Source organism: Brachionichthys hirsutus, chromosome 18, assembly GCF_040956055.1.
Source record: "Brachionichthys hirsutus isolate HB-005 chromosome 18, CSIRO-AGI_Bhir_v1, whole genome shotgun sequence".
Lineage (NCBI taxonomy): Eukaryota > Metazoa > Chordata > Actinopteri > Lophiiformes > Brachionichthyidae > Brachionichthys > Brachionichthys hirsutus.
Window position 1 is genome coordinate 958,225 of NC_090914.1, and position 27,975 is coordinate 986,199.

The following is a 27,975-nucleotide window of genomic DNA, read 5'->3' on the forward strand; positions in this document are numbered from 1 at the left end:
TATATATATAACAAAAAAAGGATTTACAAAACTTTATGGAAGTGTTACAGAGACAAGTGTTAAATATGAAATACAAATATTTTAATTAAACCTAAAATATCCTCCATTGTGAGGTTCAAACATTCACAAGTGTTTTATATGAACGTTTTAATTTGGGGATATCAGGTTTATTCCATGGCCCGAAGGTGACGCCCCGTCGCGCTGCTGTGATTGGGCCATCTTATCCCCATGACAACGGGACGCCGACAACAACAAAGACACCCAGGCTGACATGGCGGAGGCCGCGGAGCAGCCCGGACTCGCACCGAAACGACTTTTCATCAACAACATAAATTCCTACGCGTCCAAATATATCGCCGAGGTAAACACGATGTTTCCTGGTATGACGTCAGCATCAACTTTGCTAAGCTAAAGGCAGCTTGCTAGCTTAGCCGCTTGTCTGGACGCCATCTTGGCTCAGCTGTTTATTGTCAGCATCTTCCGGTCTGTAGTTTCTGTCCCAACACGGGGTCGAGGCTCCCGATCCTGAAACTGAGGGCGACAGAGTGACGTCAGACCGCCACAGCGCGGTCCACGTTGTCGGAACCGCTCGTGACGTCACGGAGGACGGCTCCCACGTGGCCGAGGTGTATTCTGTAAGTACTTAGAGGTGTGAGCTCTGAATGGAGTTCTCGGTGAGGAACATTTACTCCCGATTGTTTTGGAAGCGGCTGAGCCGGGATGAGCTGCTTCTCAAGCTGATGGACTGTGACGTCATCGTCTACAACATTACCCAGCATGCTGAGCAGGTGGAAGAGGCCTCCTGGGCACTTTCAGGTAAAGCAGCTGTGGTATTGATTGGTATTGGTCCATTTGAAATAAACAATTTAACCGGGTTATGTGTTCTAACTTCAGTCGTGTTCTAAGACGCCGGAACGTTCTGCTGTAAGCAATTCTTGCGTTTTTTAATACATGACAGTGACGGTGGGATAATGGGGTTTTTTTTATCTAGTATTTTGGTATTTTAATCTAGTATTTTTAAAGTGTTTTTTAAAGCCTTTTTGTAAATGGTTTCTGTTATTTAAGGGTCGTGGGGAAAGAGGAAGACCAAGTCGTCAAACAATAATCAGTGTGAGGAATTCTCACGGAGTAAAAAGCACGTTTTGGCAGCTCTACACGTTAGAGTATTTTTGTGAAGCATAAAAGCGACTCCAGGGTACGGCGACCTCGTGCAGCAAGGCGCTCCCCCGGTCGACCTGCAGGAGCTGTACCAGGTCAGGGCCGGGCCCATCCGGGCTGATCGGAGTCACCCATTGGCTGATCGGAGTCCCCCATTGGCTGATCGGAGTCCCCCATTGGCTGATCGGAGTCCCCCATTGGCTGATCGGAGTCCCCCATTGGCTGATCGGAGTTACCGGGACTTCTTTGCTAGTCTCCAGGTTCCCTGTTGGCTGATGATGCTTCTCATCCGGTCAGCAGCTCCTGTATTGAGGATCATTTCTGTGTAATTTGGGTACCTGCTAACAAATAACTACACTGTAAACATATTACTTGCATATAAATACGCTACTGAAGACAGTAAGGAGAAACCCGCCCACATCGTCATCGTTACCGTCATCGTTGTGCTAACGTTGTTCCGTTCTCTCTTGTAGCTCTCCACAACGAAATGAGCCGTTTTTCTGGACCCAAGACGTTCCTCCTGATCTCCACGGTGATGACGTGGGCTAACAGTAAACCCGTGGACTCTGTAAGTCAGGGGTCCCCAAACTACGGCCCGCGGGCCGGATCCAGCCCATTTGGCCTGGCCCCCTGAACAATACCAGAGACCCAAAATAAAATGTACTTATTTTCCTTTCCATACGACATGAGTAGCCTCCCTTTTATTTTTAATGACGGTCACATACGGCCAGAAAGTTACTGTTCCGGTGCTCTGTAATATCAACTTATTACATAGTAATTACTTTGTAATAACAGGGCAGGTTTCCTCACCTCCACGGTGGCATAGTTGGCAGCACTGTAGAGTGGGGCAAAATGGCCCTGGTATCGAATCCCACTACGGGAATGAGATGGAGCAGGGGCAACAGGGTAGGTCCAGGGCACACCTGAGCGGAGTGGAGTGGACCAGTGGTCCAGTTCACTCCGCCCAGGTAAGGCCCTGGGCCTGCCCTGCCGCCCCTACTCCACCCCCACTCCCACAGCTGGATGCGAACCCAGTTCCTCTGGCAGTAGACCGGTAACCCTACCGACTACGCCACCGTATAGGTGAGGAAACTTGAGGTATTACTAAAGTCGTACCTGTCAAATAATAAGTTGATATCTCAGACCACAGCGTGTTGTTGTGTTGTTCTGTGTTGCTATGGTGTTGTGTTGTTATGTTGTGCTTTTTCCTTTTGTGTTATGTGGAGTGGGCGTGTCTCCGACCAGGTGACGTCGTACTGGATTCAAAACCAGTGCCTCTGGTCTAAAGTCAACAATGCTACTGTCTATTTATCCTAATGTTTGGTGGGGTAACCTCTAGGTGGTGTAGTGGGTAGTGCACTCGACTCCCAGCCAGAAGGTCCTGGGTTCGAAACCAAGGCGTGCAGCGTGCATATTCTTTGAAGCCTAAACTACAGCCTGCCTCCGCATTCGGCCCCTAAATGTTTAGGCACCCCTGCCATCTATCACCTCCATTTGTGCTCCATCAACAGCTGCTCATGAGGAAATGCACCTATATTGAAAAGAGCGTGAGGATTGTCCAGTGACGGGGGCCGTTTGCAGCTCACGGTTTAGGGTGCGCCGCTTCATCTGCGAGCACAAACCTCCGCCGAGCAGCTCATTCCCTCCTTATTGGAGTTACAATTTGCTAAAAGCTAAAATGTAATATTTTTTTCCTGACCTCATTCTGGATCAGATCCAGAATACATTTTTCATGATGGTTCACATCGGACTTTATGACTTTGATTGTTGGTGAGTGCATTTAATGCACCTTTTGCAAGATGTGTTTTTTTTTAAAGCCTCCAAATATAAGCAAATGGGGAAAATCCAGATTATTTGGTAGCAACATGATTGATTTGTTTTTTTAACAGCGTCCCAACGGGAGCGGGAGGAAATGGGACGTTGTTTGATGCCGTTTTCTGGATTCTGCAACAGGAGGATCCAGATCTTCCTCTCACCGATGAGCTGTTCTGGAGAAGAAGAGCACATCCCAACTTCCAACAACACATCGAACTGGAGAAGAGGGTCGTCAAGATGGGCAAAACTGTCCGTTTGAAATTCCCGGTTTGTTGCACGATGAAGGGGAGGAGCCGGGCGTGACTGTTGCACGCCGTCTGCTTTCAGAACAAGACACTATTTGCCACGTACGTGGTGGCCTCAGGACTTCAGTACGGGATGGGGGAGCAGCTCTTCCACTTCTTCTTCAAGGTCGGATGAAGGTGGCGCTATTGTCAAATGTTAATTTGTCTTAATTTGTATTTTATTTATCACTGGGTCTCTGATACGTGAGGTTCCGCTGGGGCTCTGGCCATTTCCAAATTATACTAAGGTTGGGCACCAATAGCTAGTAGTATTTGATTTAGTAGTAGTATTTATGCTAATATAAGTGGGGAGGTATGTAGAAATCCATCTTTGTGTTATAAAATATACAAACTAGGTGGCGAGTGCAACGCCAGTCTGATCTAGAATATAAAATCTGCTCTTTTCCTTATCTGTGTATTACTAGACATCGTGGCTGGGACGGGAGAAAGAGATACCCGTGTTTGGAGACGGCAGAAACATCGTTCCGACGATTCACCTCCACGACTTGGCGAGGTCGGACACGCTTGTACCGCCCTCTGTGATCCCGTTGTCCTAGCAACAGGACTGCTGTTTCAAGTCCGTACTTCTGTGTGGTTTGCTTAAGCGTGATTCAGAAAGTGATTGGACATCAGCCGAAGCCGTACTACCTGCTGGCGGTGGACAGTTCCTACAACACCCTGGAGGACATTGTGAAGGTGTGTGTCTCCCCAGACGACGAATCCCGTGTCTTATTAAATCCGTTCTGGTACCGTTTGCTTTGTCTCCAGACTATTGCCTCGACTCTGGGACCAGGAAGAGTCCAGAAAAGAGCCTTTGAGGACGCCTTCCTCGTCAAAGACCTCAGTGTGTGTACCCGTTCTTATATTTATGAGCTACTAGAGTACTTTCACCTTGTCCCGTGAAGGGTCGCCACAGCAACCGCTGTCCAATTCACCCTGTCCTCCCACACTACGTCCACGTATGTCCTCCTGGGTCGACCTCTCACCCCGTTATAGTCATCGTCACTCCTCTTCCATTCCCTCGTCTCTCGTCGCTGATGACGGGAATCTCAGGAGCAGCGGCTGAGATTTGGGCTGAAAGTGTTGCAGACCGGAAACAAACAGATGAATGATGCAGTGAACAAGTCCCAACGAGTCGTTCCTGCAGCGATACGGACTCGTCTGTCCCTCCTGAAGTCCCAACGAGTCATTCCTGCAGCGATACGGACTCGTCTGTCCCTCCTGAAGTCCCAACGAGTCGTTCCTGCAGCGATTCGGACTCGTCCGTCCCTCCTGAAGTCCCAACGAGTCGTTCCTGCAGCGATTCGGACTCGTCTGTCCCTCCTGAAGTCCCAACGAGTCGTTCCTGCAGCGATACGGACTCGTCTGTCCCTCCTGAAGTCCCAACGAGTCGTTCCTGCAGCGATTCGGACTCGTCTGTCCCTCCTGAAGTCCCAACGAGTCGTTCCTGCAGCGATTCGGACTCGTCTGTCCCTCCTGAAGTCCCAACGAGTCGTTCCTGCAGCGATTCGGACTCGTCTGTCCCTCCTGAAGTCCTAACGAGTCGTTCCTGCAGCGATTCGGACTCGTCTGTCCCTCCTGAAGCAGCAGCTCATGTTTGCTTCTTCTACTTCGGTGCATGTTTCTCATCCCGCCCCGTCTCGACTGGGTCTCGATGAGGCGATTGATCCTGTGTTTGCTGCACGCTACTTCCTGGTTAGCGATAGATACCGATCCTCTTCATCTCACTCCCAGAATAAAGGGGGGGGGGGGGGGGGGGGGGTGTAATTTAAGCCATGATATTTCATCCCTGACAGGTGATGGAAATTGATTCCATGAGCGTCAACCTTCGCCTGGACGGCGTCCGTGTGAAGCAGCTGCTCGCCGTCGACTGGCGGTGCGAGTCTGGTCTGGTGGAGAACATCGAGCTGGTGGTGGAGGAATACCGACAGCAGAGGGGGCTGCAGGTAGTGAGAGCGGGTCCCGGGCGGGGGACCGCACTAGTGCTGCTAATCCATGCACCGATTCCCCCCCCCCCAGCCTCTACGACTGTGTGTGCTGGGCCCTCCGGCGGTGGGGAAGAGCTCGGTGTGCGAACAGATCAGCAGGTTCTACAAGCTGCATTACATCACAGCGAAGGAGGCCATCGCCGAAACCGTCTCACGACTAGTGAGCGTCTCACGAGACACACACACGCACGGGGCCCATGACCCCCCCCCCCCCTCCTGGACATTTTGCTAGCCTAGAATGGCTCAGGGTAGAAGACAGGGTTAAACAACTCAAAATGGGATTGGCATTTAAAATAGTCAATGCAGCTCTGCCCTCAGTCCCCTCAATCCCTGCATACCTGAATAAACACCTCCAAAGATGTAGTGACACCCACAGCCACACCACTAGAGGGAGCTCAAACAACAGCCTGATTACCCCCTCCTATAGGACTAACATGGGTAAATCATCTTTTTACAATACTGCCCCCCAAGGGTGGAACGGTTTGACTCCCGCCCTCAAAACATGCACCTCTTTGGCCTCCTTCAAAACGGCCCTAAAAATACACCTTTAAGGGGCAGAAACGGAGATAGTCATCACGACTCTCTCCGGATCAAACCCCCCCCCCCCTTTTTTGTCCACCTACGTTGCACATATTAAGTGTCTTTGTAATTTATTGTTATTTTGCATCTGTGGAATAATTTAATATTAGTTTATTTGTATTGTTAAATGTCGATGATTTATGTACGAAGGACTTTCAACGGAAACAAGACCGCAAGGGCTTTTTAGAAATGCTCCTTTTAGACAGGATTTTTGACTGTACTTGTACTGTAATACATTCTACTGTTAGAATGTTAGAGTACAAGTACAGTCAATCTAATAAATATATTCATCATCATCCTCATCATCATCACACACACGCACTAGAAGGAGGCCATCACCGAAACCGTCTCACGAGACACGCACACACACACACACACACTAGCTGGAGAGAATACACACGTGCAGCGACGTGTTCTCGATGTGAGTGTTCTTCAGCGCTGATCCTGTTTTCCAGAGTGACATTGTGGACGATGCTGATCCGGATGCGGAGGATGACGACTCGGCAGCAGAAGCCCGGGAGCTGCTGAGCAGCCTGAAGGGCAGCATGGAGCACCAGGGAGGTACTTCCATCTAGCAGGGGTCCCCAAACTACGGCCCATCTCCACATTTGGCCTGCCCCCCTGAACAATACCAGAGACCCAAAATAAAATTTACTTATTTTCCTTTCCATACGACATGAGTAGCCTCCCTTTTATTTTTAATGATGGTCACATACGGCCAGAAAGTTAATGTTCCGGTGCTCTGTAATATCAACTTATGACATAGTAATTACTTTGTAATAACAGGGCAGGTTTCCTCACCTCCACGGTGGCATGGTTGGCAGCACTGTAGAGGGGGGCAAAATGGCCCTGGTATCGAATCCCACTACGGGAATGAGATGGAGCAGGGGCAACAGGGTAGGTCCAGGGCACACCTGAGCGGAGTGGAGTGGACCAGTGGTCCAGTTCACTCCGCCCAGGTAAGGCCCTGGGCCTACCCTGCCGCCCCTGCTCCACCCCCACTCCCACAGCTGGATGCGAACCCAGTTCCTCTGGCAGTAGACCGGTAACCCTACCGACTACGCCACCGTATAGGTGAGGAAACTTGAGGTATTACTAAAGTCGTACCTGTCAAATAATAAGTTGATATCTCAGACCACAGCGTGTTGTTGTGTTGCTATGTTGTGCTTTTTCCTTTTGTGTTATGTGGAGTGGGCGTGTCTCCGACCAGGTGACGTCGTACTGGATTCAAAACCAGTGCCTCTGGTCTAACGTCAACAATGCTACTGTCTATTTATCCTAACGCTCAGTAGGGTAGCATCTAGGTGGTGTAGTGGGTAGTGCACTCGACTCCCAGCCAGAAGGTCCTGGGTTCAAAACCAAGGCGTGCAGCATTCAGGTTTTTTACAATAATTTGAGGTTTGTTGTTTGGTCCTCTGCAGCTGTATTGGATCAGCTGATTGATCCAGTCGTTCTTCACCTCTGCACTTCCTGATAGTGCTGGAGAGAGACTGAGTTTGGGTGTGAGAGGCATTGCGTGTGTGACACTCCATTCATGTCACTGTGTGTAGTTGTGATGGTGAGATGAAGCCTAAATTACAGCCTGCCTCCACATTCGGCCCCTAAATGTTTAGGCACCCCTGCCATCGTCACACTTTTCCTACAAACTGGCCCCGGCCCTCCATCAGAGAAGGGAAAAGTGATGTGGCCCTCACAGGAAAAGGTTTGGGGACCCCTGATCTATGGGGGGGGGGCTCGATACGACCGCTTTAACTTGAACACCGTGGAACTCGCTGGCTCGGCCGATAACCGAGAGGTGGAGATGCCGACTTGCTTTGAACTTAAACTGGCTTTGTTTTCTGCTTCCAGTATTAACGCCGGTTTATTCGCCCGCCAGGTCTTCTGGACGACCAGCTCTTGGTGAGGGTGATGAAGGACAAGCTGACGTCTAACCCGTGCAGAAACCAGGGATTTGTCTTGGACAGCTTTCCCGAAACATATGAACAAGCCAAAGAGCTCTTCCACGGTGAGACGGAGACACGAGTCGTCGTCGTTAGTGCTGATTCGTGTGTTCCCAGACCACCGGGTCGGGTTCAAGTGTTTTCAGTTACTTCATATGGGAAACATTGATTTGACAGAGGAGTGACTTGAGTTCGGAGCTCTCCCCAGGGACGGATTATACTCGTATGTGTCTAGGTATTACTGTCCTGCACATTTCCCAGAGTTGCACGTCTGTATGTTTTCAGTGGAAGATCCTGAATCCGAAGACGGCGCGTCAGCGGAGTCTTCATGCAGCAAGAGGATTATTCCAGGTCTGTGGGGTTCACTGAGGTCGTAGCAGCCCTGCTAACCCGCACACACAGCGTTTAAATGCGCTTTTTCAACACTGTAGTACAACCTGTAGTACAATCACAGAAGCGTCAGCAAGTTACACAAGTTTTACACAAAAGTGTCCGCACGCTTCTTAAAACCAGGATGAGCTTGTGTGTGTCCGATCCGTCTGTGCCGCAGACTTTGTGCTGCGTCTGGACGCATCAGACGACTTCCTGAAGACTCGCGTGATTAACCTCCCCGAGAAAGTGGTGCAGGAGCGCGGCTACGAGCAGGAGCGCTTCCTCCGGAGACTGGCCGGCTACAGGCAGCGAGAGCTGGAGGACCGAACGGTCGCCGACTACTTTGATGAGCTGGACACGACCCCCCTGCACCTGGGTAAGCAGCCGGTGTGTGTGTGTGAGAGAGCTGAAACAAGCTGTGTGTTTCTTCCTCTCCTCCAGAGATGACCGGCAGCGGAGACTCTGACTGCCTGCTGCTGATGCAGAAGGTCTTCGACACGCTGGGCCAGCCCAGGAACTACGGCTCCGGCAGCCAAGAGCTGCGAGAAGAGAAGAGGAAGCAGGCGGAGCACAGGATGAGGACGGAGGCCCGGGAGAAGGCCGAGGAGAGGATGAGGGAGGCCGAGGAAGCCGGACACAGAGCTGCCCAATGGGAGGAGTGGGTGAGTTTAGAAAAACCATGCGACCCTAACAAAAGGAGGCGGAGGGATTTGCTTCCTGAGGTCATTTCTAGCCACTAGGGTGAAAACACAAACCCTCAGACGCGCACTGGACCAGCATGATCCGACGTTACGTGAAGTTCGATACGCTGACGTGCGTTTCAGTCGAAGGCTCTGGAGGAGGTGCGCCGCTGTGAGGAGGAGCGGCTGGAGGAGCGGTCGACGCCCATGAGGAGCTACCTGATGACGCACGTCATGCCCATTCTGACCCAAGGCCTTCTGGAATGCTGCGCAGCCCAATCACAGGACCCCGTGGACTTCCTGGTACGGAAGCTCTTTGCACGTCTCCCCTCGCTGCGTTCTGACTGAAACCGTCTCCTTTGCTTTGTTTGTTTCAGGCGGAGCACCTCTTAAGGAATAACCCCAATAATTACTAAATGTAGAGGTTATTTATGCAGTAAATTCTACTTCCATTGATTGATTAGAGTTTTTTCTTTCCTTGTATTGTCAGTTTGCCACGGCGTCACGTTTCCAGCCAGTCGATGCAGCTTCTTGTCTACATAAATGGACCGTTTCCCTGATTTGACCCTTCAAACCAAATTTATAAATGCAAACGTATATAATATATTATATAATGTACTTTGCCCATTTGTGAAGCAGTAAATAATATAAACCATTAACGTGGAGTAACCGTACTTCCTTCAGAAAGGCTCAGTTCTGTTTATTGCTGTGTAGAGAAACTTTACTTTTATTTGTGTAATATATATATAAATTATTATTGTACCAGGATTGGTGTAATCAGTCTTTTCTTTTTTTGTCATGCCCATTTTGAATAAACGCATCTGTGATCCGATCACGTCTCTTCTTTCTGGGAGGGTTACAGAATACTTTTGAAGTCTGGTTTGATTTGCAGCGTCGCGCCACTAGGTGGCAGTCTTAGTCCAGGATGGCGTCACTCAAAGCCAATGAAAGGACAAATGGAATCCTGGGTATTCGTCGTGTTTTACACACTTTTATATTCAAGTTTCTCCAGGTTTCACTCTTTGGTCTTTGGAGTTCAATAATGTAAAACTGTTTTTAATTTTATTTACACATTTATCTTGGACATGCCTGAATAATTATGCTCTGGACCGACTGAGGCGTGATGTCCTCTTTGATGAAAAATGTCTGCACATGCAGCTTTGAGGGTACTGCATGGAGTCCTCTATCTATGCAGCGCTCCTCTGGTGGCAGCAACGACATGCTAAACGCATTTAAATTAACTTTACGCTTGTTTTACACGAGACGTGTGTGTGTAGGTTCTCAGTCATCCGGGTCGAGGTCAATCAGGCTGGATCCTGAGACTCTGCGTCGTTGCTCCCATCCGACACGTCATGCAGGTAATCAACCGAATGAACGTAATTGAAAACCTCTGACTGAAGCGAGAGGCTGGGGGGGGGGGGGGGTACACACCCTGGAGAGAGACTCTAGAGCGCCTTCACCCCGAAACAAAGAGACCTGGACCGCCGAGTCCACGGAGATGTACCAACATTTTGTCTCAAAAGTTGGCACAGCCACAGCGGAAGCCCCCCCCCCCCCCCCCCCCCCCCATTTCCCCAGTAAGGAATGGACACGTGTCATTCCAGCCAGCAAACCATCTCCAGAGAGGATGAGGAGCGTCTGTTTCCTCTCCTCCACTAATGAGCAAGTCTTCAGTAATTACCGACTGAGGGTCGTCATTCATCTCTTCCCAGTCTGCAGCACAATGTCAATCTGGTGGGACATTTATGGTCTCCTCGTCTCCTCGTCTACTGTCCCTCTTGTCCTTCTATAAGTGTGAAGAAGAACCGAACCTCCACCCCGAAACATGAATGAAGGAAATGTTTTGATACGACCTCGTTGTTCTGATTCACATCAGTCTTATAGCTTTTAATAATCATGCAAGGATCAGAAGGAGACATATTATGAAGTCTAACGTTTACACACACACGCACACACACTTCACCTAAATTCCATGTTTCTGGAGGTGCAGAACATACAAACTCCACACAAATGGGATTCGAACCAGGCACCTTCTTGCTGTGAGGCGACAGTGCTAACTACTACGCCACCCTGCCGCCCCTTGTCTTCATTGTAGACCAGGGGTCCCCAAACTACGGCCCGCGGGCCGGATCCGGCCCATTTCCACATTTGGCCTGGCCCCCTGAACAATACCAGAGACCCAAAATAGAATTTACTTATTTTCCTTTCCATACAACATGAGTAGCCTCCCTTTTATTTTTAATGATGGTCACATACGGCCAGAAAGTTAATGTTCCGGTGCTCTGTAATATCAACTTATTACATAGTAATTACTTTGTAATAACAGGGCAGGTTTCCTCACCTCCACGGTGGCATAGTTGGCAGCACTGTAGAGGGGGGCAAAATGGCCCTGGTATCGAATCCCACTACGGGAATGAGATGGAGCAGGGGCAACAGGGTAGGTCCAGGGCACACCTGAGCGGAGTGGAGTGGACCAGTGGTCCAGTTCACTCCGCCCAGGTAAGGCCCTGGGCCTGCCCTGCCGCCCCTACTCCACCCCCACTCCCACAGCTGGATGCGAACCCAGTTCCTCTGGCAGTAGACCGGTAACCCTACCGACTACGCCACCGTATAGGTGAGGAAACTTGAGGTATTACTAAAGTCGTACCTGTCAAATAATAAGTTGATATCTCAGACCACAGCGTGTTGTTGTGTTGCTATGTTGTGCTTTTTCCTTTTGTGTTATGTGGAGTGGGCGTGTCTCCGACCAGGTGACGTCGTACTGGATTCAAAACCAGTGCCTCTGGTCTAAAGTCAACAATGCTACTGTCTATTTATCCTAACGCTCGATAGGATAACATCTAGGTGGTGTAGTGGGTAGCGCACTCGACTCCCAGCCAGAAGGTCCTGGGTTCAAAACCAAGGCGTGCAGCATTTGGGTTTTTTACAATAATTTGAGGTTTGTTGTTTGCTCCTCTGCAGCTGTATTGGATCAGCTGATTGATCCAGTCGTTCTTCACCTCTGCACTTCCTGATAGTGCTGGAGAGAGACTGAGTTTGGGTGTGAGAGGCATTGCGTGTGTGACACTCCATTCATGTCACTGTGTGTAGTTGTGATGGTGAGATGAAGCCTAAACTACAGCCTGCCTCCACATTTGGCCCCTAAATGTTTAGGCACCCCTGCCATCATCACACTTTTCCTGTACAAACTGACCCCGGCCCCCCATCAGAGAAGGGAAAAGTGATGTGGCCCTCACAGGAAAAGGTTTGGGGACCCCTGGTGTAGACTATTATTAACCACATTAAAGCTTCAGTTACGGAATAATGAGCCAGTTTCAGGCCCATAAAACAACATCAGGATTGACTTGGATCCGAATCCGTTTGACAAGACAACGATCTAAGTGTTAGTTTACAGATCGTATGCCCTGAATACGTTTGTGAGTAGTCACAATAAAGTTTATAACTGATGCAGAACTGAGTAACAGGATGTGGGTTCGGAGCATTGATGCAATCAATCAAAGCTCCCCGCCGTTAGCCTCAGATAAACGCGTGCGTGTGCACTGGGAAGGGGACCAGCCCGGCGGCGAACACCCAGAGGAGGCTGCAAGGGGCGAGGTGGCCCCTGCCGGGCCCCCGCCTCAGGACGGATGGATGTAGGGATTGTGTTGACAAGGGGAAAGACGAAGAGGAGGAGGAAGACCAGAAGAGCCAGCCACGCATTCAGCAGGGAGGCTGAGAGCGTCGGCCAGAAACTCATCAAACGGATGGAAACAGCACCAACAGCAGGACGTGTGCGTGTGTGTGTGCGCGCGCGTGTGTGTGTGTGAGATGCTTCTGGGTGATGGATGCGAGAGTTAAAGGAGGCTTTCTCCACCCATTGTTCAGCTTGCTGGTGCAGACGTCCTGACAGACACTTCTTCCCCCATGTTTACTAGAGCTGTATGCGTTGTTGAACATCTGCCTGCCCGATCATCCCCGCCAACAGGGCGGCGGTGGCTCAGTGACTTCGGGAGCGGAAGGTCACCAGTTCAAGTCCTGGCTCAGACGAAATATGGAGTGTGCTCTGGTGGGTGGAGCGGGGCCAGTCTACTCCAGGTGTGCTAATTATGGCGGCGCCTTCACCCTATGCCCTCGCCGCATGCTATGGGGCCCCTAAACTAATGTGCTGTAGTAAGGGAGGGGTTGATGGTGGGGGACTTCAGCGGGGGGGTAGTTATCTTCATTTCTAGGTGATTCACATCTGAATTGGGCTTGCAAAATTACCTTATGGAAAGTGGTGAGCGGCTCAGCGGGAACATTAGACAGGAAGCAGCAGGGAGGACGGCGTTTCGTTCGGGAGTTCTTCTCCGCCTTTATTACCCAGATTTGGAGTTTTATGGTCATCGGTATTTGCGATACAATTATTATTCCCATATACCTCCTTGTCAGCTGTTTGGGCTGCGGCGCTGGAACCTGGTTTCTGTGTGATGGAATCCCCGAGTGGATTGTGTGTGTGTGTGCGTGTGTGTGTGTGTGTGTGTGCGTGTGCGTGTGCGTGTGTGTACTCGTTCAGTCACGTTGCCTCTTCTGCTGATTTCAGTGGGCAACGTCTCAGAGGTTTAACTTGACAAGGAGCGAGCGGCGAGCGTTGTCTCGGCAGCGTTGGGTAATCTCCGACTGAAACCTGGCCGCCGCCTCCGTCAGGAGCTCGTCCTGCTGATCACAGAAGAACAAACATTATTGAACCATATTAAGGCTTTGGGTGGCTCAAACAGGATCACGTTAACTGAGATGTGTTACTATTAGATCCTGTTCTCCACATCCAGAGTTCACTGACCAGAGGAGCAACAACGTTGGCGTCTGGACGCAGAACACTTCCTGTTTTGAGGAGACGGGGATTTTTTTCACCTTTAAACTAATGTGGACAGAAGAACCAGAAGGAATAAGTGCAGGGACAGAAGAAAGACATGAAGTGTGGGAAGACAGAGGACAGAGGACAGAGGACAGAGGACAGAGCAGCATGCAGTATGCTGACGCCGGCTTAGCTTCTGCTTGCCAGAATCAACGATGCACTTTCTCGCCTCATAAATTATTGCTCTGATGATGGTGTGATGCCATCAGGGAAGCCCAGCATCACCCCCCCCCCCCCGCCCAAAAATAAAAAACAGCAGCAGCAGCAGGTCATTCATCAACGCCCGTCAGTGAAAACAGCATATTTTTATTTAAAGCGATCCAGATCAATAGACGCTAACATGACTGTTCAATATGAGACGGGTCACGGCTGAAAAACATTTGTAAGGTCGTGGGGGGGGGGGGGCACTCTGGACGAGTCTTCATCCTAGTCTCTGGCCACCTTGAGGTTCCACATGGATTTGAAAATATGCTGGATGTTTTTTTTTAAGCCGATGTCTTCACTAAAGCTAAAGATGTTAGCATTCGTCCCGTAGCCAAAAAGAGTCAGTAAAACGATTGTAAAGAACACAGAAATAACCAAACTTCTCTCGGGAGCAGCATGTTCTCCTCTTTTCTCCTCCCTTCCTCCTCTCTAAGTACATCTCCCCCCCTCCGCGCCCCCCCCCGGCAGCGGTCTGCAGCAGAGCAGTTAATAAAGAGATTGATTATCGGCCTGTCAGGAAGTGACAGTTGGACAGGGCTGCTCTGCATGAATGACGGAGGGCACGCTCAGCACGCAGCAGCCTGCCTCACACACACACATGCACACGCACACACACACGCACACACACACACACACACACACACACACAGATGCCTTTGCCAACACCAGGGGTCGGTTCGGCGTTGGAAGAGGGTGTGTCGGGGGCTGGATGGCTGGGAGATGGCCATATGGAGAACAGCAACGCCACCTTCTGCAGGTGTGTGTGTGTGTGTGTGTGCATGTAGTATCATCAGTGTACCCCGTTTTCTGAACCCCCCCAGACACATCACTCCCCCCTACACACACACACACACACACACACACACACACACACACACTTCCTAAGCTCTGATGTTTTCTGTCGACTTCTGTCAACTTTGAATTTACTTTATAAAGAAACGTTTCTAGAAAGTTCTACTACTGTTACTACGAGTACTACTACTAGTACTACTACAACTGTTAATGATAAAGATTATTGATATTCTACAATGGGATTTCTTTCTTTTAATTTAGTGGCAGAATGTTCCTCATCCCTTTTAAAGTATTTGTCTGGTCATCCGTCCGGCCATCCATCCATCCATCCATCCATCCGTCCCTCCCTCCATCCATCCCTCCATCCATCCATCCATCCGTCCCTCCATCCCTCCCTCCATCCATCCATCCCTCCATCCGTCCATCCATCCACTTGTCAACGAGATGCAGACACGGGGAGAACAAGCAAACTCCACACTGAAAGGATTCGTACCCGGAACCTTCTTGCTGTGAGGCAACAGTGCTAACCACTGTGCCACCCCATTCTAAAAAAAACATTTCAGCCATTTCACCAACTCCCACCGAGCCCTGCTGGTGTGTGAAGACGCGAGACGACGGCCCGGCTTGTAATCAAGATGCTTTGAATTTCCCTCCACCAACAGAGAGGAGGAGGCCGTTTCACACCCATAGGAGGAGGAGGAGGAGGAGGAGGAGGAGGCGCAGATGGACAAGTGCTTTTACGGCTGAGTCCTCCTCTGGCTCGGTGCCACGGCCACAGATTCTCTTTGTTTGTCCTGCTACTAAACCAATAGAGATAAAGGCAGGTTCCTGCTGGCCCTGAATTAGAAAGTCATTAAGGAATATAAACACACACACACGAAAGCACGCACACACACAGACACACACACACGTAAACATGTTCATAAGTGTACTGTGAACAGGTACTGATGCATACACAAAAATACTCATTGAATAATTTTAATTGTTGGGCCTCACATCACCACACACACACACACACCCACACACACACACACACACGCACACACACACACACACACACACACACACACACTTCCATCCACACCTTCTGTCAGCACGAGTCTTGTTTCCCAACTTGGTGCCAAGGGGGAACGCCTTTTTTGTCACCACACAATTATTTCTTTCTTCACATTCTCCTCCATTTTCTGCCGATCCAAAACGTGTGTGTGTGTGTGTGTGTGTGTGTTATGTATTGTGTTTCAACCAGGGACGGCAGACATCTTTGATGGCTGATAGTGAAGGTGTGTGTTCGCAGCGTGTGAATAACCTGGTCTGCTCTAATCCATTTTGCTGACGAAGCAGAGCCGATGCACGTTTTTCTGGAGCGACGGGGTGGGACCCGAGTCTGAATAGGTAGAAACCGGAATTCAGGAACATTCAGGAACATTCAGGAACATTCAGGAACAAGCCTGGTGTGTTTTGGTTCCTGCTCCAGACTGAAATTATGACAGCCATATAAAGTTCAATAAAAATAAATTCAAAAAAAGGTTCCCGTGATTGTTTTTCTTGAGCAGCAGGAGGAGGAGGAGCAGGAGGAGGAGTTAAAAGTGTCATTTATTTATCTTAGACTGACCCAACAACAACATTAAAGCTCCATTTTATATTAAAAAGCCAAGGCCCAGAGGATTTATTAAAACCAACAGCAAGATGGCAGCAGAAGACAATCAGTGTCCTCAGGTTCGTATGCTGGATTAATAATCTCATCTTTCTACCATTCAAATCATTTAATCTGTCTTTAACCCTCCAGGAATGCCAGGGTGCACTTAGCGTGCAATAAAGTTTCACCCCCTCTGGATTATTTTTAGGAGTCCCTCATCTCACCGGCGGAGAGAGAGAAGAAAGAAAGCAGCATATGGACGCCGCGGCAGAGGACGTCTTATTTCTGTCTGTGTAAATTCATTATGAATTCTCACAATGAGTGTGTGTGTGTGAGAGAATTTTGTTTGTTGTCGTCCCGGCTAAACAAAAGGGCGCCTGTGCTCGTTTTCAGAGCGGGATGTACCGCCGCCTGATTTCAAAGCGCAACTTGAAAGACGGCAGACAGCTATTTACAATATTTATACATTTAGGATGCTGATACTATGCATATTACATGTCTATCTTCCTCTGAGCGTGTGTGTGTGTGTGTGTGTGCGTGTGTGTTTGAAGCAACAGCAGTAGGAAGGGAATCTCTGATGAAAAAAGGTTACTTTGGAAATTCTCTGATAATTGGAGCCTTAAAAGGAGCTCATTTTTAAGTATGTCACTACGACTGCTCGGTGACAATTAATCTGTTTGCGGCTGCTTCCTTGGCATCTGTGCCAATTACTTTATATGCTAATATATGTAAATGACATCTCAGACGCCGGCTTCAAGTGTTGTGCGAGCGCCGCATTGTGTCCTCTTTTTGAGTCATATCGCTGATGACGATCAACAATGCGAGCGCTTCGATTTGGAGGTGTGTAAGTTATTCATTTCTTTACTGAATGGTAAAAACAGCAAGAACACATCTCCTGAGTACATGTGATACTCTGAGAGGTGGGCGTATATATATATATATATGTAACTTATATAGGTGTGTGTATTCTATATGAAACCGATATCTTTTTCAATTATTAATTGCTATTAATTACTTTGTTGACAACTATTTCTATAAAATCTATAATTTTACAAAATGAGTCAAACTTTGTAACTATTAAATATTGTATGTCTGCAATTGAAAAAAATGAAGCAGACGGCCGTCGTTTTAAACAAAACAAATATAATCTCTTTTCACACGGTAAAATCAGATTTTGGAACAGATTATTATTATCCATCCACACACACACACACACACACACACCTACACACACACACCTTTGTCCTCCGTCTGCAGACTCCCATCATCGACTGAAGATGTCACTGTTGTTCACCAAATATCTGCTCAGATATCAGAGGAAAGAATCGGTTTCGGTTAATCCAGATAGGCGTTCTTTAAATGACAGATAATATTTCTGAATTAGATATTTGAACAACGTCACATCTTCTGAAGTGTATTTGTAGTTCTCTTCTTTAAATAGTTTTTATTGAGATCTTTTCAACAAATGCATTAAATAAATAGCAAATAGCACGCACACATTTTCCTTTTAAAACTCACTTTTTCTTATATTTACTCGTTATTTTCATCTAACAATAATAATTTTCATCCTAATAAACACTTCCTTGTGCCGCATGCACTGCAAACACATTCAGCATTGCCTGTTCAACGATAAATAAGCAGCAGAAATGCAGCCTGCAGCCTGCTCAGCGGCTCGTTCCAACAGCACAATATTGTGATCTGAGTTTTTACTGGGAGAGAGAAAATGCTAAATCTTGTATTTTTGTATTAGAGACTGATTTTTAAGATGAGACCTCGTCTTTTCGATAAATCCTTTGGGGCAACTTCACAAACGTGAAACATTGGAAGAATTGCTAAATGAATGAAACTATCTGCTTCAGATTTATCTATAATGCGTAGCAGTGACTTTGGTCGCAGATCACGCTTCACCCCCCCCCCCCCCCCACAGCTCACTTTGAGATCTTACATTCCTGTTTAGTTACTTTAGCATCGTGATCAGAATTTACCGAACCAGGTTTACATAATTACGTTAATTTGCTTTGACGAGGAGAAAATACTGGTTTGAAGGACGAGGCTGAGGATGGGCCGTTCTCCGGGGGATCAATTCAGCTTATTTAAAACCGCTCCGTTTGGCTGAATTGTATTATTTGCCTGTAATACTGTGATATGTTGAAATAAATTAGGATATGACTGACTGTAATTATTTAGATTCACGCGCTGAAGTTATTTTGAGAGCTTTTACTCATGCTGGGTTTCAGTGTGGATAATTACTGGCAACCAATGAAGACACGGCTCCAACAGGTCTGATCTGAGAGCTGCTTTGACACCGCAAGAGAAGTTCACCCATCACACACACACCTACACACACACACACACACACACACACACACACACCTACACACACAGTTATTTCCATTCAGTCCCACACAACTAATAAATATGGGGAAATATTTCTACAAAATATACTTTGAGCATCAATAAATTAAAACTACGGTGACCATCTGTTTTACTAAAATACAGTTTTTTTTAAACATTACTATTTTTATGTTTGAGAGAAAATATTATTTTTGCTAATTACGAAAATCTAGAATAATAGAAGCATCATCCGTCACCAAGTAAACCAGAATCCATTCCATGATGTGAACATCATAAATTAATAAAATACACAATATTCTATATATACACATATATATATCTCTAATTTAAACCTGACATCCAATTATTATTATTATTAGAATCAGAATCTTTATCATCATTATAAAAGTACAATGACATTAGTCCAGTAAATACTCCCCATTCACTAATAAAACAAGACCCTGGGCAAATATACATGCTATATAATTATTACATGAATATTAGTATTGTTATTATGATTATAACAAATATAGAAAAAGGCCAGCAAATGGAGTGAAACATTAATAAAGTGACAAAAGGCAAGGCAAGCCTTTGTGTAATCTTGCTTTAAAGACAGTGAGGCTCCGCCTGATCAGCACCGATGACGGTGCGTCGCTCTGCTCCGCCTGGACATCCCGTGTTCTGTAACCACGCACCGACTTGGATCAGGCTGGGAGCGATGAACACAGTCTGTGCACGGGGTCCGGAGCCCATTAGTGCCCACACTTTAGGTTCTAATCGGTGTCAGTTCTGCTCGTGTGGTTCTTCACCTCCCGGAGGGACCGGGGTTCTAAGCTGCTGCTCTACTTGGCGTACATATGACACGGAAGAACGTGAACTTCCACGGCCTGTCGAACGGCGCGCTCGTCGTGCTGCGTTGCTTTCTAATCTCTCTCTTTAGTGGCGGTGCGTCAAAGATAACCCTCCTCCGTGTGATTACGGAAGGCCCTGGGCCGGCGATTATCTGCAAAGACCACCAAAGAAACCCGAGGCCCCGCTCTCCCCATCCAGCACCTCTTCATTTCTGCATCATTTAGCTTCACACTTTTAGAATCCCCCCCCCTCCGTGAACGAACGCAGGTAAACCTCTGGCCGCAGGGTATTCCGCCCCCATCTTGTCTTTAACTGCAGCGATTTAGTGCAAAGTATTGATAACAAACGCTCACAATCGGGTTCAGACGTTCGTGCTCCCACAGGATGAATTGTAAAACCTTTGGAGAAAGGAAAGCAACTCAACAACAAGCTGCAGCCTGAATGGAAACGGTTCAGGTTCGGGAGTGACTGGATCCCCAATAGAGTGTTCCTCTGACCCCCAGAGCAAATGAGGGGGTGACATCTGTTGGAATAAGGCTGTCCAATTCTCATTCAGAGGGCCACCCCCCCCCCCCCCCCTGAGATGTCGAAATGGGACAGAGGGAAAGGTGCTGGAGGTAACAACAGGCGGTGGCATCACCATAGCGATATCAGTGGCGTCCAGGATAGGAGCTGATTCTCTCCCAGGGTCCTGCCACTGTGAGGTCTTCATCACTAAGTTGAGTAGACAGGCTCGGTTTAGTAGCTGGTGGAGGTGAGAACAAATCCACCCCCCCCCCCCAGCAGAGATTGCCAGGGTTGAGGATGAGGGACGTGGACAGATGGGACGGTGGACCATGAGGACAGCAGACCGGTTGTTTGGGCTTCCGATAGAGAGACGAGCGATAGAGCGTCCTCGCGTTGTACGACAGACGTAAACTCTGAACGAAACGCATTATAGAAATAGAAAGAGGGCAGCCATTCGGAGCAGCAAGCGATTCCCTCTGAGGAGCCTGAACCTGACCTCATCGGGGTCACCAGGCAGCAGGGCTCGACCTGACCACTGCCTGCCGGCGTAGACGGAGATGGCGAATATGATGCGTCAAAAATCAATCGTGCAGCAGCTTCACAGCTGCAGAGAACCGATACCAGTTCCCAAACTTTGGCTTCGTTCGAGCCAGGTCTCGAAGCCGCCTGAAGTCGTTTGACCCGTTTCGGCCCTTCTTTGATTCCAGAACCTGTCAGGTGACGATCGCCTCAGTCCAAACTCAGCTGCACCAGGTCAGCCGTTCTTACATGTCTGTCAGTGAGGACGGCGTCTGAAGGAAATGGAACCGCTCACTCATTCTGGTTCGGTTTTTATTTGAGCATTAGAGAGCTTTAGTGTTGGGAATCTCGAGTCCAGCCGGAGAACTTCTTTCACCACTTTCTCTCGTGTCATCCCTTCGTACAGGCACGGGATGATCGATCCACCTGTGCAAAAAGAAGAAGAAGGAGAAGAAGAAGAAGAAGAGAGGATACTGGGAAAGTGTGTTTGCGAGTGAGTTGGAGCGCCTCGATTTTGAAGGTGGCTGAAGTCTTTCCAAGATATTTTATATTCATGGTTGAATATTCAGTGCACTTGGTGGACAGGGGCAATTCTTTGCAGTCAGCCCGCCATTCAAAAGTGAAAGGATGTGGCTTGTGGATGAAAGCAGCGAGAGCGATAGACATGCATGGGGCTTCATGGTAGTCAGATGAGAGGCCGCCAGTTGCTGGCGGGTGACTGTCTGAGCGTGGCGCCTCAGGACATGCCTGCTGAAAGGCGCTGCGATCTGATACCCTCACTTATGTGGGGCTGATATACATATGCCCCTTATGAAATGCAGAACTTCATTATACCAAGCTGTTTGAGTGAGCATCGTGCATGTCTGAATAGGGTGAACGAAAGCCGTTTGTGAAGCTGTCAGCATAAACCCGATGTTTTATTCTCAACCAATCAGCACTCATTGAACAATTGAGGAGACGCCCTAAAGGCAGGGGTCGGACATAATGCTGCAGCATTATCATCCGTGGTTGTCATCACACATCCTTTGTAGTGAAAAGAGGCATAGTCCAGACTGGTAATTAGCGTGCTTTAGACTTGTTGCGCAGGTTTCATTTTGAATTTTGAACACAGAGCTATATCCATATCCTGCCTTTAGCTGCTAGCATCACATTTATGCTGACGCAATCTTCTCATGTCACATTCAGAAAAAAGGCTAAATGATTCACCGACAGCCTGCAGGCCACACCCAGCCCGCTACCTGCAGAAAACGTGCACGTCTGCACATCAGAGTAGCGGAAGATGACCTGTCTCTCAGTCAGATTCTCAAGTCCTTGAAATGAAACAAAAAGTCCTTAACCCAAAAAGTCCTTATTCATTCTAAAGAATTGGAGCCAGCAGCACTGAACCACCCAAAAGACACGTTCTGTGTCTAAAGAGCAGCATAACGGGCAGCATTTAGCATCTGGCTGAATAAAGGTGGGTAAAGAGGCATTGCAACAACCAGGCTCAAAGCTTCCTCATTACGGGCTCACCCAGAACAATGCCACATTCAAGAGGAGTCATTTTGAGTTTATCCTTATTTACCGCTGCATTGCCTCTCAAACGGTTTTTATTTTCTTCAGGGGAGCAGAAGCTTTTTGCTGAGGCCGGAAGATGATCCGTCTGCTTTGTTTAATTATTAAATATTTACCAAAAAGACCACAGAATTAGATTTAGAATTCTGGCTGAGATCATGAATTGAAGGAAAACGATTCCCAAAGCGTCAACATTTTCTTATTTCTCATGGATGAATTTGTGCAGTCACTTGAGAGGATTCTGGAACAAGCAGATGCAGAATATTTACTATAGTGTAAAGTGTGTAGAAATATTTGAAATATCTGATCCAGTCCAGCTGTGCTGAATTCCCTATTATGACTGTGTTTTCTACAGGAACTGTCCAGTGCTGAATTTAGTGTTTTTACATCAGGCACCTTGGGCAGCAGATTTTCCCAAGGACCCCTTAGCTGCCGAATGTGCCTGATGTAAAAACACTAAATTCAGCACTGGACAGTTCCTGTACATATACACACAGTCATAATAGGGAATTAATCCCTTTTATTTGGGACAATTTTAATGATGGTCACATACGGCCAGAAAGTTAATGTTCCGGTGTTCTGTAATATCAACTTATGACATAGTAATTACTTTGTAATAACAGGGCAGGTTTCCTCACCTCCATAGTTGGCAGCACTGTCGAGGGGGGCAAAATGGCCCTGGTATCGAATCCCACTACGGGAATGAGGTGGAGCAGGGGCAACAGGGTAGGCCCAGGGCACACCTGAGCGGAGTGGAGTGGACCAGTGGTCCAGTTCACTCCGCCCAGGTAAGGCCCTGGGCCTGCCCTGCCGCCCCTACTCCACCCCCACTCCCGCAGCTGGATGCGAACCCAGTTCCTCTGGCAGTAGACCGGTAACCCTACCGACTACGCCACCGTATAGGTGAGGAAACTTGAGGTATTACTAAAGTCGTACCTGTCAAATAATAAGTTGATATCTCAGACCACAGCGTGTTGTTGTGTTGTTCTGTGTTGCTATGGTGTTATGTTGTGGTGTTGTGCTTTTTCCTTTTGTGTTATGTGGAGTGGGCGTGTCTCAGACCAGGTGACGTCGTACTGGATTCAAAACCAGTGCCTCTGGTCTAAAGTCAACAATGCTACTGTCTATTTATCCTAATGTCTGACGGGGTAACATCTAGGTGGTGTAGCGGGTAGTGCACTCGACTCCCAGCCGGAAGGTCCTTGGTTCAAAACCGAGGCGTGCAGCATTCGGGTTTTTTACAATAATCTGAGGTTTGTTGTTTGCTCCTCTGTAGCTGTATTGGATCAGCTGATTGATCCAGTCGTTCTTCACCTCTGCACTTCCTGATAGTGCTGGAGAGAGACTGAGTTTGGGTGTGAGAGGCATTGCGTGTGTGACACTCCATTCATGTCACTGTGTGTAGTTGTGATGGTGAGATGAAGCCTAAACTACAGCCTGCCTCCACATTCGGCCCCTAAATGTTTAGGCACCCCTGCCATCGTCACACTTTTCCTACAAACTGGCCCCGGCCCTCCATCAGAGAAGGGAAAAGTGATGTGGCCCTCACAGGAAAAGGTTTGGGGACCCCTGGCATAGAGGGACTCGGAAAGGAAAACGACCCCACCCCGCTTCAACCCCAATTCAAACCGCAAAACGCTGATCACTCCACCTTTGTTAATCTAATTTCTTTGTGTGCGTGTGTGTGTGTGTGTGTGTGTGTGTGTGCGCGCTTCATGCTCAGTGACAAAATAAAAATGTATTCGTCCTCTACTTTTTCTTTCCTTGACTGCTGCTCGTCAATGTGATTACACGCACACACACACACACACACACACACACACTCAAAGGGGCTAATTAAGGCTTTAATATGCAAATGGGAGACGCAGTAAATTACACAGCTGGCAAATATGCCTGTTTTTGCCTGAAAATACACCAGGAGTGCAGCGAGGAGAGTGTTATGGCTGTTGTTGTTGTGTTTGCTGAGAGACAGGGGATTGCCCCCCCCCCCCTCAGCACCAAAGCCTCCTTGTCTGCTGATGTGACTCACCCAGCTTCATCCCTGTTCAGAGGTACCGGGATAAGTAATGATACGTTTAGTCGGGGACGCAGCAGGAATCAGGAATGTGATGCTCAAATCGACTAGTCCAGCTTTGACTGGGCGGAGTCTACTTAAAAATGATAATCCTGGAAGATTGTATTTGATTATCAGTTGTCCAAATATGTTTGTCATTAATGTAAACTGCTGAAAAAAAAAAGGGAACACGTAATCATGAGAGTGTAACTCCAAGTCTATCGACCTCCTGAGAAATCAAGCCGTCCAATCAGGAAGCATCGCTGATTGGGACTCAATTTCACCTGCTTTTGTGCAAATTGAACAAACAGCAGGTGGAAAGTAGAGCCAAGACAGTCCCTATGAAGGAATGCTTTCCTGCAGAGACCGTTCCCCTCTGCATCCTTTCTGATTTGGCCAGTTTTGCATCTTTCTCTTGCCACTAGGGGCATCGTGAGGTGGTATCTGCAGCACACAGAAGTTGCTCAGGAACAACAGCTACTCCCGAATGAAACATCCATATGTGCAGTGGCCAGAAGGGTTGATGGAAACTCCAGCATTTCTCCTCGGTAATTAGTGTTGAATGGATCGTCCTTGCGGATCACGAATAGCAAAAAAAAAAAAAAAAGAAGAATACATTTTGCTATTTGTGATTTACAATTCCATTAAATTAAATTTAGACATTGCCGGATCACAACAGAAAGTTATCTCAAGGCACTGTACAGGTGTAGCAGGGAAAGTCCCACAAGAGCAAGCCCCATATATTCTGGGTCCTTAGAGCTGGTAGTTTATGGGCCACAGTCAGACTAAACATGGATCATTGGAGGGAACTCCCTGCTTCTGTTTCCTGTCTTTTTGTTTTTCCTCTGCTGGAACACCGAATAACTGGTGGGATAACTTTCCTTGGCCAAATCCAAAGCCGGATGTGTAATCCTTGATCGGGTAAACAAGCCCCCTCGTTTGACCCGTGGTTATGAACTCCGAGCTGCAGGAAGTTTACTTCATTTGCTGCTTCGACAGAGTCCCCTGATAAGCATCTTTAAAGAACTCTACCTTGCAAAGCTCTACGGAGGGAACTCGCCCCTCGGAAAAAAAAGCTGCTTTCCACCAGTGCGAGGGTGCATGAATATTTAAATTGGTAAATAATTAATAATTAACAGCAAACAGGCCAGTGATCAAATGGAACAGCATGGCAACAGAGATGAAATATTAGACTCTGGTAAACAAAGACAAGAGGATCCAGATTCCTTCCATCTTACAAACCTTTTCTTCTCCCCTTTTAAATATGCACATCTTAAACTGCCCCCCCCCCCCCCCCCCACACACACACACACACACAAGCATCACGTATAAAAAGCACATGTATGAACACACAAACAACTGTGTCAAACCCACGGAGTAATGCCACAGCCCGCTCCGTCATTCGTTGACATTCATTCTCTGTTATTTTGACATTTTCTCATATTCCTCGGCCACCCAGGAAATGTGACTGAGCGAGAACACTTGATCTGGCCTCCCGCTGTTTTCTGATGGAAAGATTTGCTTTTTAATACAACCGTCACTCCCCCCACCTGGATATGCCACACCAAGACAAATCCCAGCTGTGTGACTCCAAAACCTGACAGAGCTTAAAAAATTCCCTTATTACCATTCCCTTAAAATACCCAGCCACACTGTCTCCCATCAAGGGTGGAAATGCTAATCATGTCCCTCAGCGGCTTGGAAGAGCACGGAAACAGAGCCCCCCCCCCCCCAATACTGACGCTTTGGAGCGTGTGCAAAAAAGTGAGGATGAAGAAGAGGAAGAATTCCATATAAAGTGACACACATTTAGAGAAGCAATCCGAGTCTTAAAAACTGCTTCTCCAAAATCTGGCACATCTTGCTGTTTGATTTTTGCCAGAGGAGACTTTTCATAAAAATCAGACTTAATCGTGTAAACAACATGCAGACAAACAGAAAACCACTCGGAATATAAAACAAGTCGCGAAGCTGTGCACGGATTGCCTTCAGAGTTAATTTTAAAGTAAGCATCCCGCTCCTTGGAGATTTTAATTAATGCTTTAATATGCAAATAAGTTAGTAGAGATAAAATCATGACAAACAGATGGCAAGTGTGGGTAATTATTTTGTGAATCCAGCAGGGGCATGCATTAAAGTTAAGGCATCATTTTCCTCAGGCCTCTGCAGCCATGGGAAAAAATAAGGAAGAAATAAGACACAAATTACTTATTTGTGTCTCCAAATGACAAATTTGCGAGTCTCAATATATCGCAAAAGACAAGAAGTAAAGGCAAAATATTCCTCAACTCACAAAAAACTTGTCACGCCGAATTTAAGGGGCATGGAAATTCATCCAGCATGGTTTGAAGCAGCAGTGCTGCAGAATAGTACCAAAAACATAGCTGAACTCTCCTCATGTCAAACTGCAACTTACCAAGGCTGTGGCTTCAATGAATGTGCCTACCTGCTCACGTGGGGGAACGGGGTCCACTTCCAGGCTAGCAAGCGAGTGGTTGATCCTCAGCGCTAGGCACAAGGCCATCAGGCCTCCGATCTTCACCTCATTGTCACGAAGGTCCAGCTGCTGAAGCTGTCGACTCTCTGCAAGGAACTCTGCTAACGCCACCGCACCTTCGTCAAAAAACATACAGATGCCACCGGAATGTTAGCAGGGGCTAGTTTGTGCAGTCTCAGAAGTTTCAAGGCTTGCTCCTGGCTAGCTGATGCACATATCTTCTGTGTTCAGACACCTCTATGTTCAATCTTTGTTAAGTCATTTTTGACTTGTCTGCTCACTTGATAATTATTCTTACAATTCATTAAATTAGAACAGTCTCAACTTTTTGTATCTCTGAGGCAGGAAGGGAGGAAATGTTCTCCACCGTTCTCAAGGCTGAGCTTTATTAAAACCAGTCGTCTTCATCAATGTCTGGCCGGGGTTTAGATGAAGATTTAGATCTTTTCACTGTTGATGTTGCGTCAGTTAAATGAACCAAAGCCGCCTGAGCTCGAACGCTGGATTCATGTCGGTGCCAATCTTTTGCAACAGTCGTCCGAGAAGGATTCAAGTTCTCGGTGTATGTCTACAAATGTGTTGCGTAAAATGATAATTTGGTGAAATCTCAACCACATTTTGAGAAACACAGTTGTCATAAATGAATGTATGATGTAACTACATGTCACATTATGGTACAGACTGCAGGTGCATCGTTGCACCTTCACAAGTGATGTTGGCTTGAGCCAGGCCCAGCTGCAGCACTGATCGGTTGGCCATCAGGGGTTCCCTGAGCGCCTGGATCCCCGTGTTGCCGAGGAGGTTCCCACTCAAATCCAGAACCCGCAGGACATTCAGCTCGGGCTGCAAAACAGACATTCTGATGTTGATTAGCATCCCAGTTCATGCCAAGGTAAGAAACACTCTTTGCACTGGAGCCCGGGCATCTTGGTACCAACAAATGCTGTAAAAACTTTCATTAGGATTCCACGTTTAAAGTCTTGAACAGGCTTTGCTTTCGACTCGGTGTTGTGCTACTTCCAGAGAGTCAGCGCAGAAAGCCTGGGAAGTTTTAATGATCATCATCATCACACAAAAATAATTGTTCTCTTTCAAAATGTTCCTCCCAAGCTAAATGCTCAGAAGTTGCGTTTGCAACTTTCCAGAGCCACATTAGCATTGAAGGTTGATTAGCTGGTGCATAAAGCTGGGAGTGTCTGGGTGCAGAAGGAGAACCGTGTGGCCCCCGCAGCGTGAAGACGAACGCACCGCCCACTCCTCGTCGTTCCCTCGCCTCACCACCCTCGTTGAGTTCCTTTGGTCACTGATCTGAAGAGTGAGAGAGTCAGTGTGTGTGTGTGT

At 47.7% G+C, this 27,975-nt stretch overlaps 2 protein-coding genes across 2 annotated transcripts in view; one reads left to right on the forward strand and one right to left on the reverse strand.

Annotated features, from left to right (window-relative positions):
• Window positions 1–265: 265 nt before the first annotated feature.
• Window positions 266–9,562, forward strand: ak7b (adenylate kinase 7b). Its single transcript, XM_068752463.1, has 18 exons — window positions 266–361; window positions 492–635; window positions 708–816; window positions 1,632–1,726; window positions 3,112–3,222; window positions 3,301–3,384; window positions 3,683–3,771; window positions 3,863–3,953; window positions 4,026–4,103; window positions 5,054–5,203; window positions 5,277–5,405; window positions 6,280–6,385; window positions 7,701–7,829; window positions 8,056–8,115; window positions 8,315–8,512; window positions 8,578–8,798; window positions 8,961–9,119; window positions 9,194–9,562. Exons 1-18 carry the CDS (start codon window positions 272–274, stop codon window positions 9,230–9,232), a joined length of 2,082 nt encoding a protein of 693 aa, XP_068608564.1. The 5' UTR covers window positions 266–271; the 3' UTR covers window positions 9,233–9,562.
• Window positions 9,563–13,385: 3,823 nt separating this feature from the next.
• The window catches only part of si:dkey-288a3.2 (protein phosphatase 1 regulatory subunit 37), a 33,729-nt gene continuing 19,139 nt past the window's right edge, over window positions 13,386–27,975 (reverse strand). Inside the window, 3 exon segments of the mRNA XM_068752022.1 lie at window positions 13,386–13,490; window positions 26,584–26,750; window positions 27,336–27,477. Coding sequence (XP_068608123.1) covers window positions 13,386–13,490; window positions 26,584–26,750; window positions 27,336–27,477 — 414 coding nt within the window.